The sequence below is a fragment of the Cygnus olor genome, chromosome 1 (assembly GCF_009769625.2).
Source record: "Cygnus olor isolate bCygOlo1 chromosome 1, bCygOlo1.pri.v2, whole genome shotgun sequence".
Taxonomy (NCBI): Eukaryota; Metazoa; Chordata; class Aves; order Anseriformes; family Anatidae; genus Cygnus; species Cygnus olor.
In genome coordinates, this window is record NC_049169.1 from 63,056,025 (window position 1) to 63,073,051 (window position 17,027).

At 39.6% G+C, this 17,027-nt stretch overlaps 1 protein-coding gene across 1 annotated transcript in view; it reads left to right on the top strand.

Moving 5' to 3' along the window:
- Positions 1–5,745: 5,745 nt before the first annotated feature.
- Positions 5,746–17,027, top strand: part of SYT10 (synaptotagmin 10) — a 42,106-nt gene continuing 30,824 nt past the window's right edge. The window contains exon 1 of the mRNA XM_040561452.1: positions 5,746–6,067. Coding sequence (XP_040417386.1) covers positions 5,917–6,067 — 151 coding nt within the window. The 5' untranslated portion in view covers positions 5,746–5,916. The remainder of the gene's footprint in view (positions 6,068–17,027) is intronic.

Here is a 17,027-nt window from a genome sequence, read left to right on the forward strand (position 1 = left end):
CCCTTCATGCACCCTGGCATCAACTTAGTTGTTCAAATTGTGATAATTAATCAATGAACTTTCACAGCTCCTTTGTACATTATTGGGCAGGTAGGTCTTAATATCTTTACATGGGGCAAATGGCATGCAGACCACACAGCCCTTCCCCAAGATGGCCAGAGTGGTCTCTTGGGATCTGCTAGTTTACAGATCAATTGCTTTGCTATTCCTTCCACTCAAATAGCCACATACAAGACCATACCACATGCTTAAGGCTTTGCAGAAAAAAATAAATAAATAAATAAATAAATAAATAAATAAATAAATAATCCGCAAAACTGCAAACATTATTTGCTGCTGACTCTCAGAAGTTGTATCAGCAACATTCTGTACACATCCTGTATATGTCCTATAGGACTCTCTTTGTCTTGTAGTCTTAAATATCGACTATACCAGATTATGTGGAGAAATAACATAGTCATCGTTCAACATTTCTGAAAATCAAGGGAGCATATGTTTGGGCCAAATGGGGAGGAAGAGGTTTGCATATTATGTTTTTCACTTATAGGAAATTAGAATATGAAAAAAATAACACAGATGAGGGCTCCATTGTGCTAGATACTATGAAAATATAGAAGTGAGAAGAGCAAAATTGAGAAGAACGTTATAATAATGAAAATTTAATATTTTGTTTAGTACTGTTGAAACTATGATAGGGTTCTTGTTCCTAAGTATTCAAACTTATGTAGGATAAAGATATATATCTTACCGTATATTATATATATAATAATAATATATAAAATAAGGGATAATAGAAAGAGTTACTGGTCAGGAGAAACTGCTCAGAGAAATTAACAGTCACTCTCAAATTCACAGGGACATCCTGAAGACTGATCAAAGTGGGAACTCACACCCAAGGCCCTTCACTGCTGTAGCCATGAGGCCTCAGTTCTCTTCCAAGCAGGAAGTTTTGAATATTCAGAAAGCTTGAAGCTGTCTCCCCCCTTGTACAATATTTGCTCTGATGACAAAACAATGCCAAGCACATCACAAGGAAGGAAATGATTATGTTGGAATCATGTGCCAGACTTTCACTTTAGCAGAACACTTTTTTTGAGCAGAGGCCTAGTTGTGACCAAAATGATCTGATCTTCATTCAATTAGGATGAAAAAGAATAAAGAACAGTAGCATTCTTATATCCACCTGACATAATGTTTCAGTCTACTATTACATGCACCTCTACATAGCTTACAGTACCTTCTCTCTAATTTGCAGGCTAGAAAAATTCCTCTTTGACTGTCTCCTGGATTGCTGCATAACTGTAATAATGGCTTTTTTTTTTTTTTTTTTTTAACTTTAGTAGGGAAACGTGCTTCTTACTCAAAATTAGACAGTTAAAACTATTCAGACAAAGTACAGCCATCTTTAATGTTTTACAGTTTATTTTTCTATATATATGGGATTTAAAATTTAAAAAGATGCTATCAGGAAAAATTTGTATGTGTAACTGTTACAAATAAAAATCATATCTGTAACCTGTATCTTCACCTTCTTTTTCTACTGGTAGCCTCTTTAATGCTGAAAGCTGAAATTTTTCTTTTTTTCCCCAAATCTGTTGCTTCTTTGGTATCATCACTGAATGCCAAACCAAGAAACCAAGGCCAAATTCTCAGATGAGGTAAGAAGATACAGAAATACTTGAAGTTTACAGTTAAGATCAGGGTGCCATTTTTTTAAATATACAGAGTGCATCCTTACGAAAAGAAGTTAAGACATGATGAACAAGAAACACCGAGGACAGCTGGTGAAAACTGCACAAGTCAAGACCTAACCATGGTTCTCTCCAGCTGTATCTACAGAGCCTCTAGTTGGCCATGCCCAGCAGTACCCTCATGGCCAGTCTCTACTTACGAGACTATCTACTAGACCATCTTTCCTTTGTGAATTACCAGTTTTTCAGACATTTACACTAGATAAATTGTGGCCTTACACTTAGCAGTGCAGTTTAGTTCTGTAAGACATCTGAACTATATCTGTCTTTAGGCTATCTGTACCGACTGAACTTCAGAAATCCTTATACAGTGTCTGTTGAAGAATACATCTTACAAAACTGGGTATTTCTCCCATGCTTTTTCCAGTCCAAAGTATAATACCTTAACCACTGGTTGGATATTTCATTGACAATATGGGGATGTGAATATATGGAAATAATGTAAAAAAATTGGATTTTTTTTTCCTTTGTCAACGTCAGTCACCAGAAAGCAGTCAAGCCAGTATGAATTTGGTAATGACCAGCAGTCAGCATAGTAAGAGTGGGTATGGTCTGGTGCAATCATGGAAGCCATGAGGCATGAGTCCACCATGTCTTACCAAACCACACGTGGTGAGACAGCCTGGGAGCACTTCCAAATGGGAAATAAGATAACTGGGCTTTGTAGACACAAGGGCACACAATGCAATTGCATATTCACTTGAGAACTGGCAGACTATTAAAAATACAAGTTTTAGAAGCTGAAACTAGAAAGCAAGCATGTATTTCCTTTCAGATGCAGAAAAAAAAAAATAGAATCATAGAATCATAGAATATCCCGAGTTGGAAGGGACCCATAAGGATCGTCAAGTCCAACTCCTGGCACCGCACAGGTCTGCCCAAAAGTTTAGACCATGTGACTAAGTGCACAGTCCAATCTCTTCTTAAATTCAGACAGGCTTGGTGCAGTGACTACTTCACTGGGGAGCCTGTTCCAGTGTGCAGCCACCCTCTCAGTGAAGAACCTCTTCCTGATGTCCAGCCTAAACTTCCCCTGCCTCAGCTTCACACCATTCCCACGGGTCCTGTCACTGGTGATAACAGAGAATAGGTGATCTGCCTCTCCACTCCCTCTCACGAGGCAGTTGTAGACTGTGATGAGGTCCCCCCTCAGCCTCCTCTTCTCCAGGCTGAACAGGCCCTAATATAATTAAATATTAATTAAAATAAAATAAAATAAATAAAATAAATATTAATTAAAATAAAATAGTAGTTTTCCACTGAAATAACATGTTGAAGAAAAATGCCATGATTCCTAACCTGAATTCACATTTTTGACTAAACTTCTCAATACAGATGGGAAGAATTCCCTTCATGAACAACTTGACTCCAACAACAAAAGGTATGTCTGAATAGGACTTAGGATAAGACTGTCACGTCTCATGAGAAAAACCGTTCATCTCCTACTAAAACTCATCTCATAGTACTAAGGCTGAGAAAAAAAAAAAGATACTCTGTTGATGAAACAGAGTTTAAATCAATGCTACTTACTAAAGAATAGGATAAAGATGCAGTGATACTACTGGCTGTGGCTGGTACTTTCTGTGTACATAAAAACATTTTCAAAAGTACTTAGGACAGCTAAGAGAGGTATCTGTCTCCAGATATCTATCTGAAAATCTCATTCTTCATAAATTTTTCATATATACCGATGTTGAGTATACATAGAATAAGCTTTTCCTTATGCATGTACCTATCAATACTATCAATGATAACAGCAATAAGACAGTATGATCTTCACTGAAACAAAGCTTTTGTGTGCAAAGGCAAACAATGTAAGAATGTACCTAACTCTCATTATATAAGTGAATAAGCAGGGTTGCAAACTAATCTATGTGTGAAATGTTGACTTAATCGTATTCAATGGTAACAATGCCAGTAACCTAAGACGAAAGACTTCACTCATGAACTCTGATACATCCATAGGCACATAGAGTCTGTAGAAAAGTTCAGAAGTAGAACAGCTTAGCTCTCTGGCTTTAAATGCAGTCCTCACTCTCTTTAAAACCAATTTCTGGTCAAGACCCTTCCTTCATCAGTCTGTATGTGTATCTCCTGTAAGCTTCTGTTAGAGTTATGAATTTGTCTCAAAGATAAACAGACTGCTTAATTATTAGTTGGTGGTGCATGACAGAATTTTGGGAACAGCACTGTTAATGTCACGTGAACAGTAAATATGCTCATACTTTGAAGTTTGGAAGTAGGTACCAGTTGCCTTCACTATAATGAAAATATGTACTTTTTTATTATTATTATTGCTAGCAAGACTATTTTCATGAGATAATCATACTGATTTAGATCCCTATGAAGGCTAAAGGACTGCTCAAATATGCCTCCTCAATTCTGTGCCCTGAATAGTTATAATAAGAGTCCAATCATTCTAGGAATTGTCAGAACATTTTGCAGCAATAACATAGAGTTTTGACAATGCTAGTCTCAGTAAATGCATGAGCAGTGAAAGATGTATTTAGTAGCATCTGATGTTTTTGAAATGCCTGCTATGTGCATGAAAAAGCTTTGAGGAACATAATTTCTGTAGCTGTTACAGTTTGTGTACTACAGAATCTATTGGTTTCCTAAGATTTTGAAAAATACCTGTGAATGAATTAGTATGCATAAACGCATGAGCCGTCAAAATGCCAAATGGCTCTTTTTTAGAAGCAACTTTTCTTTTTTACAAGCATCTATACTATACAAAGTACAGAATTTCTGAATTAAACCTAGGTAAACATTTCTTTAGTATTTCATAATTTACAGTTATTGATGGTTATAAAGCTTTCAAATGTTAAGCTTTGCATTTTGTTAGAGAGAGTTATTAATATTCAGGTAACAGATAAAAAAAATAAGATCAGGGGAAGAAAGCACATCAGTACACTCATGCTTATGAAACCAAGCCACACTAGCAGTAGACTACAGGCAGTGCTGTTAAGCAATCTGCTAGCGGACTTCCTTTCAACTATGCCTAATTAGAATTAAGTATTGAAAGACACATATGCCATCGAAGCAGAAACATTTTTCTTCACAAACGTAAAAAAAAAAATCAGAATGTCAGGAAGTATACTAACAAATAGCATAAAGTCCTGTTCTGCTATGCAGCCAGTAACTGAAACAACTACTAGCAGTATATGCTGTACTGATTTCTCAACGTGTGTTCGAACACACACAGTACAGGGAACTTTTTATCCATAAACAAACTTAAAAAAGAAGAAGAAGAAAGAAAGAAAAAAAAAAAAAAAACTTTTTGAGGAAATACACCAGACAATTGCAAGCTTACTCTAACTCCTTTGCAAGTTAGAGGAACAGCCGAAGTCAACTGTTTCATAACTCTGTTGCTGAAAAGCATCTTGGAGATCTTTTATTATTTTGTTGTTGCTGTTAATGAAATTATCTGATGTTGCTCAGCAGACAGTATTGAAGATTACACTGCCCGGCTCATCTAAGAAATGATGTCCCGGGAAAAACGACGGGGCCGGGTGCTCAGTAAACTCTTCTTCTTCCTTCTGCGACCGAAGAGCCCCGCAAGACACCCGAGTCCCCGGGTGGAAGCGGGGGGGATTCGTGGGGGCCCCCACCCGCCTAGCGGCACAACCCCACAACCCCCCCCCCTCCCCCCCCGAGCTCCCGGCGCCCCTGAGCGCCGCCGCCGCCGCCCCGCCGCGCTCCCGCCGGGCGCCGCCGCCCCTCACCCGGCGGCGGGGCGGGGAAGGCAAACTTTCCCCGAGGGATGCGAGGGGCCCCCCCGCCACCTGCGCCCCCCCTCGCCGGGCTGCCATTGGCCGAGCCGCCTACCGAAGCCCGCTAGGCACAAAAGGCGTTGCTAAGTGGATGCTCTTTTTTTTTTCCCCTCTTTTGATTTTTTTTCCCTCCCCCCCCCCCCCTTCTTTTTTTGGTGTCTACCCCCCCCCCCCCCCCCCCCAACCTTCACTACTTCTTCTTCGGATGAGAGCGCGGTTTTACTCGCTCCACACCCGCCGCTCCGTCGCTCCCCGCTGCCGCTCCGCTCCGCCCCGCTCCGCTCCCCGCGGGAGGCTGCGCGGGTGCCGGTGCGGTGCGGCTTCGGTGCGGTGCCGGTGCGGAGCCGTCCCGCGCCGGCCATGGCTTAGAGCGGCCGGCCGGGGCAGAAGAGATGAGTTTCCCAGCGGAGGACGGCGTGGGCAGCCTGTGCCACAAGGCGCTGCAGATCATCTCCGAGCTGTGCCTGGGCGGGCAGGTGGAGCGGGAGAAGTGCGCCGGCATCTTCCCCCTGGAGACCGCCCGCCAGGGCATCGGCGGCACAGGTACCGCGCCCGTCCCGCCGCCGCTCCCGTCCTGCCGCCGGCGTGGGCGGCCGGAGAGCGCAACTTTTTCCTTTGCCTTCCCTGCGTGCCGAGGGGGCGGATGGGGGGGGATTAGGGGGGGCAGGCTCGCAGCCCGCTTTAAAATCCTCTCCCTCCCGCAACCGACGGCTGCGTTTGATGCTTGGGCAGCAGAGTCGGGAGAGCTTCAGTGCCACGGGGGCTTTGCGCCCCGTCGTACCCTTTTTCTCATCTCCTCAGCTGCCCTTTGGGGCGCCCCGTTATGCGCTGGCGGTCCCCGGGCTCCAGGCACCGTGCGGTGACCCGCGGCAGCGCGCTGTGGGACAGGGGTGCGCATCCCCTCTGTTAGCCGGGGTAGAGCTCTCTGCCTGCCGGCAGGAGACAGTAAAGTCAGCGCTGCCCTCCTGGTCGCTCTGGCCCAGGACTCGTCCGGGAAAAAAATTTTTTGGGGGGTGGGATGAGGGAGTTCGTGTAAATTTAAATATTCCGAAGCCAGAAGAAAAACATGTCAGGGTCGAAACCAGCCAGACTCCTTATGGGTTTGTCTGCGGTCATTGATTTCTGGACTGTCTGGATCTTGTGGAACCGGCTCTGCTCATTTGCGTTTTTCTGTTCACTACGCTCCGGAGCCACTGTTTTGCCATGGTGCTGGTTTTGAGGACAGGGTTTGAAAATTAGTCCAAGTTCTTAATTTCTGCCAGAAGTGATCGGTAACCTATTCTGTAAGTTCATAAATGCAGCAGGATAGCTTGCATTATGGCCAACAAATAACAAGCGTACAGCGCAAATTAAATAAATTGACACCAAGTCATGAAAAGCAGCAGGTTCTGAGCATGTGCTCCAGCTGCACTGTCGCTACCACGGCAGCTGTTAGTATTTTTTTTTTCCATTAATGCCCACATATTTTACTGCAAATACCAGGATATTTAGTATCACAGCACAAAAAACAACCAAACAAACAAAATAACTGTTGCTGCTACCTTCCTTAGAGAGGAGCGATTCTTCTTTCAGACTTCGGTACCTGCACTGTTCTCCTGGGGCTTTGTGCTTGAGGCAAGTGCTCAGTTTGCAGCCAGTAAAGGCTTCAGGAGGGGCCCGGACGGACCCATCAGGGCTTGGACAGCCGGGGCACCAGGGTGCGGGGGTGTAGCATGCTTCCACCAGCACGGTTTGTGGATTTGCTGTGCTTCGTAAATACCATCTGACGAGTATATGTACACTCTTTGAGCTGTCTTGTCCAAATCGTAAAACGTTGCATGAAAATAACCTGATGAAGCTTTGAAAACTGGGCTCTGAAAAGATTAGTTTTTCTCTCTGATTTTTAGAGAGTACTGCACAGGGAGTCAGTATTAGGTGTAGTGTAAAAAACAAGTGAATATATAAACAGGTGGGTAGTGAAAGATACAGAAATGTCCCACAAGGTAAACCAAGTATTGCTGTCTAGCAACTTTGAATCTCCAACACTTGCCTTCATGTTGCACTGTATATTACAGAAGTTTCTTTTGAAGAATTGTCTACATTTTTGAACAAATATCTTCATTTCCTCAAAGTCAACAATATTCTTGGTGATTTACATACAAAAACCCTAACAAAGTTGCAATTGTGAGATTAGAAAAAAAAAAAAATTGACAATTAACCAAGAAGGGGCTTGAATCACATGGTCCCACATCTCAACTGAGTTCCTAAATCTAACTTTTTCCTCCTAAAAGAAAAACATTAAGGGTGTCGATTTTATTGGCACACACATTAAATTAAACATTGTCTCATCAATTACTAACAGTGCTAGTAATCATATTTTAATACTTTATGACTCCAGAGGAAGAACAGACACACAGTCATTGTTGATAATTGACAATATTTTAATATGTAAACACTTGGATAGACAAGATGTAAATATTACTCTCATGAATTTGCTGAAGTGAAAGATTGTAAATACAGTATCTAGGCTGAGAAAATGTGGTCATTGAAAGGTAAACCATGCCATAGCCAGGTATTTATTCTGCTCTTCAAATGCGTGTGGAGTACCTTTCCATCTCTATGTGTAAAGTTAATGTTGTCCACAGTGTTGAACATCCACGGCTGCTGTTCATTAAAGGTAGAAACCTAAAGTGTTCTCCATCTTCATTCTGAGAATAAAGCCATAAATGTTTGTGTTTTCCTGAAACTTTGGTGTCTGGTACATGGGCTGGTAGTATTTGGTGTGAGAGTCTATATCAGGTAGATATATCCTGCTGTGGCTGAGTAAATTCTCCACAGTTCTGGTGTCATGCAGCTGTAGCTGTAGGGTAAAGAAGAGCAATGGCTAATTTAGCCCTATTGGTTTTGCTGTAATTTGCTGTAGCCTTCCCCAAATGATGATGTGGGAAGCCCTTTCCCAGTGTTTGCCCAAGCTAGATAACATGCATCATCAGTTATTTGCTGTCTGGGTCTTTGTGCAGCATGTCAGGCATTAGCCCCTGCAGCAAGCACTGAAGAGTGTGGTGAAGAATCTACTGTAGTAAGAGTAAGAAGATACTTGAGCTGTGAGAAGGAGTTCTGCAGGAAGTGGAGCTGATAAAGAAAAGACTGAGAGGGTGATTACAGAATGATGGTTTATTATTGTATGTTGTTATATTATAGAATCGGCTAAACTTTCAAATCCAAAAATCAAAGAGTCAAAAATCAAAGAGACAGCATAAAAAGAGGTGCAGAAAGGAAAAATAAATAGATAAATGTCTGTATAGGGTTAGTATATTGTCCTTTTGAACACTGAATTCATTTACTTTTTCTCATCTCAAAAACAAGATACCTAGAAGTGTCACAAATGTAGTATAAGGAAGAATCAATAAAGAGATTTCATGGGAGGAAAGAAGTCTAAAAGATGAGGAGACCTGTATTTGGACAGGAAAGAATAGTACAAGAAACATTTCAGAAAGAAAAAGAGTAGATGTTAAAAAGGAAATAAAACCTTTTCTATTTAATACACGAATACAAGCATGTTCTGGAATTTGAAAATTTTAAAATAGGTAACTGAAGCTGCTGTGATCTGGTTTTGTTGGTGGGTGTGATGATGTCTTTCTGTTCAACTGGACTGTAAAAAGCAGCTGAGCTTCTCAGAGGAATCACCATCAATTCACTGGCTCAAAGCAAAATATGAGACAACATTGACCCTGTGACCCAGGATGCTTCACTGGCAAGTGGAGAGGCTGGGTACTGTTTGTTATTGTTGTTGTTGTTTTGACAGTGTAGGTGTCTACATATGAGAAAGAAGCAAGACAAGGGTAACAGAATCAAACACACAAAAGGGAGCTAGAGACACAGTACAAAAAACAGAGGGTATGGCTTTAGAAGGGCAGAATAAAAAATAAAAAATAAATAAATGAAACAACAAATCAGGAAAGAGAGCTACTGAGGTTTACTGCTAGCTAAGAAAAAAAAATAACCTCCATATGTTTGGTTCCCCTTTTTCTCACAGAAATAAGAGTTTGGACATTCTTTGTGGACAAACGGGATTACATCAAAGAAATGGCTGATTCTTCAATACATTTTTTTTTCTCAGTGACAGCAACAAAACCTTAGGACCCTCAATTACTGCTCACTGCTTGGGTCAAGAAGGGGTAATCATATTTAGTGTAATGGATAATTAATCCATGGAACTCATAGGAAAGAGTCTTATTGAGAGAACTCATTTTGTAAATTTCCAAGAGCTTTAGACAATTAGTGAAACTACAACATCTGCTGTTATATCTTCTGCCCTGGTAATTACAAGGACTATTAATTCTCTTATCTCAGGGGAATGCTCAAGAAAAAAAGATTAGGAAGCTGTTTACATTTATGGTACTTCTATATAGTTAGATGACAGTGAGATTTCTTCTGGAGTATGATGGTTTTGGTAAAATGCTGAATTAGATGTGCAACTGGTTTATTTATTTTTTACACCTCCCTTATGCCCAGTAGATTCGGGCAAAATTACTAAGATGTTTGTCAAAAAATGGGAAGAGTTCAGGTAGAAAATATATGGGAGCTAGATTTGTGCAGGACTGCACCTAATAAAATTCATCTTTAATGCAAATAAATTATCTTCTAGAAATGCCCAAAATTCATAGGTACAGCTTGGTTATACCTGTATTTACATTCAGGCTATATGATCAATAAGGAACTCAATTTTTTTGTTGTTGTTGTTTATTTGTTTTGGTTTTTGTTTTGTTTTGTTTTGTCAGTTAAGCATCCCTCCTCATTTTAAGGAGCCAAGCATATCAAAGTCCCAGCTGGGAGCATTTCTGAAGCCAGTTGCATAATGCGTACTGAGAGGAAGTTAGGCTTCCTGCTCTAGGGACATGTTCAAAATTCACTGCTATCACATATCCTCTGCAAATGGTGGGCACTTACTGCTGTCTTTGCTTTGTTAGGCCTGCTGGTCCTGCAGAGCTTAATAACCTCATTATCCATTCTTATGGGGAACCAATGTTCATAACAGAGCTGGGAACACAGTTTTTTCCCTGCCAGGAGGGCATTTTAGTCATCTAGTGAGTGGCTAGAGAGTTCTTGAGGGTGATGTTTGCTCTTGCTCTTTTGATTGTCAGATAATGATTTTTTAATTTTTATTTTTAAAGTTGACCATGCAACAAGAATCACCTTCTACAGGATTGTTTTCTATTCACCTAAATATTCCACTCACAATTATTTTACTACCATAGAACTTTAACCTGACATGTCTCCAACCCCACCTCTGATTGACAGTTTACTACAGAAGTACAGGAGTAAGAAAACTCAAGAGCATCCTAAGCATGGCCATTCTGTAATATAGCCTCATGCCTCCCTGAAGAGCAATGTCATGGGGGGTCCTTCTGCTGCAGCCAGCATGAGTCTCCTGTTGGCTGTCAGCTCCTTTTCTGCCAGTTCCCATCCTGATTATGGCAGTTGGTGGTTTACATCAGTCCTGGTTCCTTTAAACATACTTGTGTGTACATGCATGTGAGGGTATACACATGAAGAGTATAAGCTGCAGATATACTTGAACCACCTGGTTACATTTAGGGGGATAGAGGAAAAGATTTATCCAGTAGTGTGCTTATAAGTGCTTCTCAACTGTGCCAAAAGCAAGCACAAAGGGGACTACAAATGTGAAGACTACTGTGATCAGTGTGAGATTATCATACAAGAAAGGAACATATTTCTTCATAAGAAAGTAACTGTTGTGTGAAACAATTGAGCATTCTGTTACAAATAAATGTGAGAAAAATAAATAATAAACTTTTGAACAGTTAACAGAGAGATCAAATTGTTTATGGTATAACTCATCACCTGGCCAGAGCAAAATTATTATCAGAGAGAAATATGGTTTGGGGGAAAACAGAAAAAAGTGAAGGGTTACTGAAAACTGCTTTCTGGAATGGATGTTAACAAGCTGTGAAAAACAGAGAAACAGCTAATTCAGCAATGTAGTTGTAGAACAGAGGGGTAAACGTACCACAGAAGCCAGATTTATTTACAGTAATGTGAAGACAGTCACAACAATGCAGAAGTGCTCAACACACAGACAACAGTGATGCACAGTAAAGGCAAGCATTTATAAAGGAATCTTCCTCCGTACATGTTTTGCAAAGAAAAAATGCAGAAATGGTTACAACAGCTGGGGGACAAATCTGTAATAATGCCGATTTTGTGTGTTTTGCTAGGTCTTATCATGTGTGATATGTTCATTATATAATGCTATGTATGAATAAACTTAACCATGACAATTCAAAAATGACACTTAAACTATGTGAACCTAGTTGTAGCTACAACATGCTCATAACTGTTGGCTGTCCAAAGGGCCTATGATGTGTTTGCATGTTCTTTTCTTTTCTGAGGGAGGATAATGAGGTATTCTTGCAGATGTTTAGATATGCTTGCAAGTGTGAGAGCAGAATGGGACCAAGCTCAAAGCTGTTTTGTTTTTTGTTTGTTTGTTTAATAGAAGGCAGAGGGGGGAAAGGGGCTGAGCAGAGATGGAAATTTATCTCCTTTTGAGATTAAGTGAGAACTAACAAGTAGGAAAGTAGCTTAACAGGTAGGCCAGAAAAAGCCTTGGAAGTGGAGGCTTAGAGTTTACATTTGGTATGTTGGAGTGGAGAGGCCAATGTTCAGTCCAATGTCTTTTGCTTCCTACACTGCAGGCAAAACACAATGATCCAGCCAGGCAAAGTAAAAGCCATCCTTTTTAATTATATACAGCATGAAAATCATGTACCAAGACTTATGGATACACTGCTGCTGTGGCAAATTCCTTCTCATTTCTGGAAAGCAGAAGGTGATGTATAGAGATAGGAGAAAGCTAACAAGCTTCTGGGAAATACCCGGGATCTACTGTACATCCTAAGGTCTAAAGGCCTATATAGGGAATTTGAATTAGTAAAAGAGGATGTTCCATTTGTGGTTGGACAGAAGTAGATTATCAGATGCATTAATAAACAATATAACAGATAAAATGATTTTGACAAGAGATTAATAATTTTATGTGCTCTAAAGATGTAGTAAATCACAGTCATACCTGACTTCATTCGATTCCCTTGCTGCTAAGAAACATTCTACCCTAGAGTTCTGTTAGCACTTAAGAAGTGATATATGAGCGAGGAGGTGGTGATGGCTATTTTGAACAAGTTCAGACATCAGACTGAATTAGCAGCATAGGAGGGAACATATTCACAACAGGGCAAGAGTCAAAAGATTTGAGGAAGTTCTTCAAAGTGTGTTTCATTGTGAGAACAGTAGAGGATACTACATACTTTTAAGTGAAAGATTATTTTTGTAGTTTGAAGTGTAAGTCAGGTGTTTTGACAGGTTCAGGTTAAGAGAAAATATGAGAGACTGCACCTGCCACTTTCTGAGGTATGCTATATCCCTATATGTGGTGATTTAGACGATACAGAGGTAACTGTGGAAGATCTGCTAATGCCAAGTAAAAATGAACACCTGCAACTTTTGATGTTCTTCAGAGTTCCCCAAGGAAAACTTAACAGCAGAAATGATGGGCTGGGACAACTAGTTTATACGAGTAAAGGAGATTTATTGGACCCAGACCATTTATAATTGATAAAGCTCCCGCTTCTCTTCAAACTTCTAGAAAATCAGAGACATATTAATTTATCTGAATGTGCCAACTGCTGATATTCCAGTCTACAGAATTCCATTCAGAGTGATCCCTATGGAGATGGTAGAGTTGCTTATGGATGATTAACAAGAGAGAAAAAAATAGTTAAAGAAAATAGGTTTGAGAAAACCTTATGTGATGTTGAACTTTAAATATTTAAGAGATCCAAGATCAGCTATAGACCAAGAAGGGGGTCAAAAGAGGATACAAGCCCTCTTTTTCCAGAAGTTCCTTTCCTGCTGTTGCTTTGTTGGCAAAAGTACATTCTCTTTAGCTTGGTCCGTGTCAGATGTAATGCATCTCCTGCCTGCTAAGAACACTCACAGTACATTTCTAAAGTCAGAGCAAGGCCGTTGGGCTCTGCAACAGTCCTGAAGTATGAGTCCAATATACAGTCTTGTACTGCAGGCTTGTCCATATCTCCTTTACCCCAGCAGGAGCAATGTGACTGACTGCACTTCTGCATATCTTCTGGCATGTGATGTGACGTGAGAGAGACCAAATATTGTGACTTGACACAAATGTAGGTGACTGCTCCCTCCTTGCTCTGCCTGCCACTTATGCACGTGGGCAGCCACATCACCACATAAGCTGGTCTCCTCTTTATATTCAATACCATGTGTTGGTGGAGTATCCTTTTTCCCAAGCTAAGCACTAAGGGCCTTATGTTTTCAGGGCACTGACTGAAATGGAAATGAACTTAATTTGGTCTGCACATGGAAGTCTGCCAGTGTGCATGTTCGAGAATGGATTCATATGCAGAACCTTTCTGAGGCAAATTTCAAACAAAAAATTGTTGCAAATGATAGTACAGAAACCATTGCTCAAAACATTCCTTACACCCAGAAAAAAAAAAAAAAAAGTATGTTTCTGCAGCACTTGCCTAATATCAAACACTGGCTGTCAAGGATCCTCTTATGCTGAATGTGTTTCCAAGGATATTTATAAAAAATGCAGAGAGAAGATTGTGAGGTAAATATAATTCAGGCATTACCCAAGTAGGTGTGTCTTTCTCAAATGAGAAATATAAAATTGTCCAATATTGTGCATCTTCAAATAGTAGTTTTAAATAGAAAACCATGAAGAAACAGGACACTTTATTTCAGTCATGACATTTTATCAAGACTATGAAGATGACATTAAAGAGAGGTCGGTAAAGAAAAATCACCATGAGTGAAATGTTAACTCCAATGAAATCAGTGAAAGATTTCCCACTGATCAGAAGAGGGTGTGAGAGAATGGGAAATTTCCTCACATTGCTAAAATTATCCAGCATGTGAACAAGAATGGCAAAAACATAATTCTGTACACCCAGATGAGTATGCAGAAAGATGTCCTATTCTGTGCAAACTTATAGCATTGAAGACAAGGTGTAATTACCAGTTTGGAAAAAGAGTTGTCAAAAAAACTGCTTGTGCTTGAAAATTATTTTTTCTTTTACTTCATGCCGGAGACAAGTGAGAACAATGTTTACGACAATGACAGTTAACATTGTCTCAGAAGAGTGAGTGTTCTCCTGCCTCTAAAAACCTAGGCAGTCTTTGAAGTTGTCACCATCTTTAAATAACACTTACATAAGTAAAGTACAAACCCAGCCTAAAGACACAGCCATCCTTTGGTACCCATTTTTCTTACCAAGCAGCTTTCCTTAATGGGGGTGTGAAGAAACTCCTTGTCTGCAGAACCATCTTTTAATGTTTTGGGGGCTTTTTTATTTGGTTTTGTTTTGTGTTTTTTTTTTTTTTTCAAACCAAGCTTCCTCTTAAGAGGTAATACATGAGACACATCCAGCGTAACATGTAAAGTGTCTAGGAAGCTCCATTTACTGCTGTTCTACAGATGATTCCAGTCTTCACATAACAGCAAATCTTTCACAATAGTTACTCAACCAAGGGACTGTCAGAAGTGAGGAAATGAAACAACATGATTTTCACATTAATGTATATGGTATACGGATTGCTTTTTAGCAATTATGGCTGTAAATGAAATAAATATATTTTTATCCTAATGAACTATTTTTTGGTCCAATTCCTGACAATTACTGTATTTCATGATTTTAAGTATTTGTTGTACTATCAAGTGCAATATGTGAAACTCTTTAACTTATTATTAAATAACAAATATGGAGACTGTAATTTGTACAATTATCGCTAGAAATAGCTCCTGCATATTTTTGCTGCTCTTAAGACTTCAGGTGTTTCAAGTGATTATTTAAATGTATGAAACTTACAATGCCTGTAAAGATTTTGGTACTGAGTTAGAAAGAATTTAAAATAGTATAATAAAAATATAAAAAATATATATATAAAGAAAGTCGAAGAACTAGAGTAGGTGTTGAAAAGAGACACCAAGTTATTTGAAGGCTTGAAAAGTGTCTTGCAGTTAAAAACTTAAAATAAGATTGGCTAGAAATGCTTTGTTAGAACGTTTTTCAGCTGATAGCATCTGCTCATCAAATTGTAACTGCTGGAAGGCATCAATGATCATATTTCTGGTTTTGAAATGATTTCAGCTATTTCAAAGTAGTTACACATCCTGTTTCAACATTTTCTAAATGAAAAATTATAATTTTCAGTTCTAAAAGCCTTCAGTTCAAAACATAACCTAGTTACGCCAACCACATCTAAACTGAGCTGGAAATACTGCAAATGACCCCAAATTGAATTTCTTTTTGGTTTTCTTTTTTGTTGCTTTCTGAAAAAATCATTAACCCTTTGCTAGAGTTTTACATTTGGTCTAGATTTGAGAATGGAGAATTAACCAAAAAGAGTTATTTCAATGGGGCATACCTCTGTATTCACTTCTTAAATTTACTTATGACCGTTCTCTGGCACTGAGGCCAATTCATATGTCACAGACTCTGTCCATATACTTAAAGTCTGTCTTCTACTAAAATATAAGGACCACATCCAAAGTGCCTATAAAGAGTGATTGTTGGTCTTCTGTAATTCCTGATCCATGCCCAGGAATTGTCTGGGACAGTAAGAAGTGCCCCAGGTTAAAACCATTCAAGGGACTGGTGTAGGTGATTGACTTTCAGGCTTTGTGTTTTGTTTTTTTTTCCCAGCACATTTTGCTTAGGCATGTCTTATGAAGCAAATCATAGCTTTTAATCTCTCATACGAAGACATGAAAGAAGCAATGACTGTAAATTAGAACTACAGAATTACAAGTCAGAAATACAAATTTGCAACAAAGCGATTAATCGTTGAAACAAGATGTAAACTCAGCATCTCCTAATGCCTTCTCTTGCTGTCAAGATCAGACACTGCTGCGGAATGTGCACAAGCCAAATAAAAATTATCAGGCTCAGAAAAGATATCAGTGTAAACAGTAGATCAAACCAAATAGCCTAATAACCCGTATCAGGCAATAATTCTCTAGAAAAAAATCATATGCAAAAGTATTGTTTGCTTCTTGTGTTACATTGCTATTAGGTATAATTATGCATCCATTCATTTTATGGACATCTTAAATCAGAATTTGCCATATGAATTTCTCATTAAGCTGACATGGATATTCCAAGGGCTACATTTTGACATTTAACTACAGGCAGAAAAGGATGACACCTTTCCTAGGACTGTCAGAAAATGTTCATAGAGGCATATTTCTCTTCAAGTCAGGGCAACAGTTAGTGCCAAATGCTTTAAGTGCAGAAGCACATCCCTGCTGATTCCTCCATGAAGCTGGCCAGGATATATATGAAGTAAGGTTAAGTAGAAGCATGTCTTTCAAATACCCAAACTACAAACATCTTCTGTTTATGTTGACTGTTCTCACCTAGTTTCATGCCGAATGGGCCTTAAGCTCAGTATTGTTTAGTGGGTGATA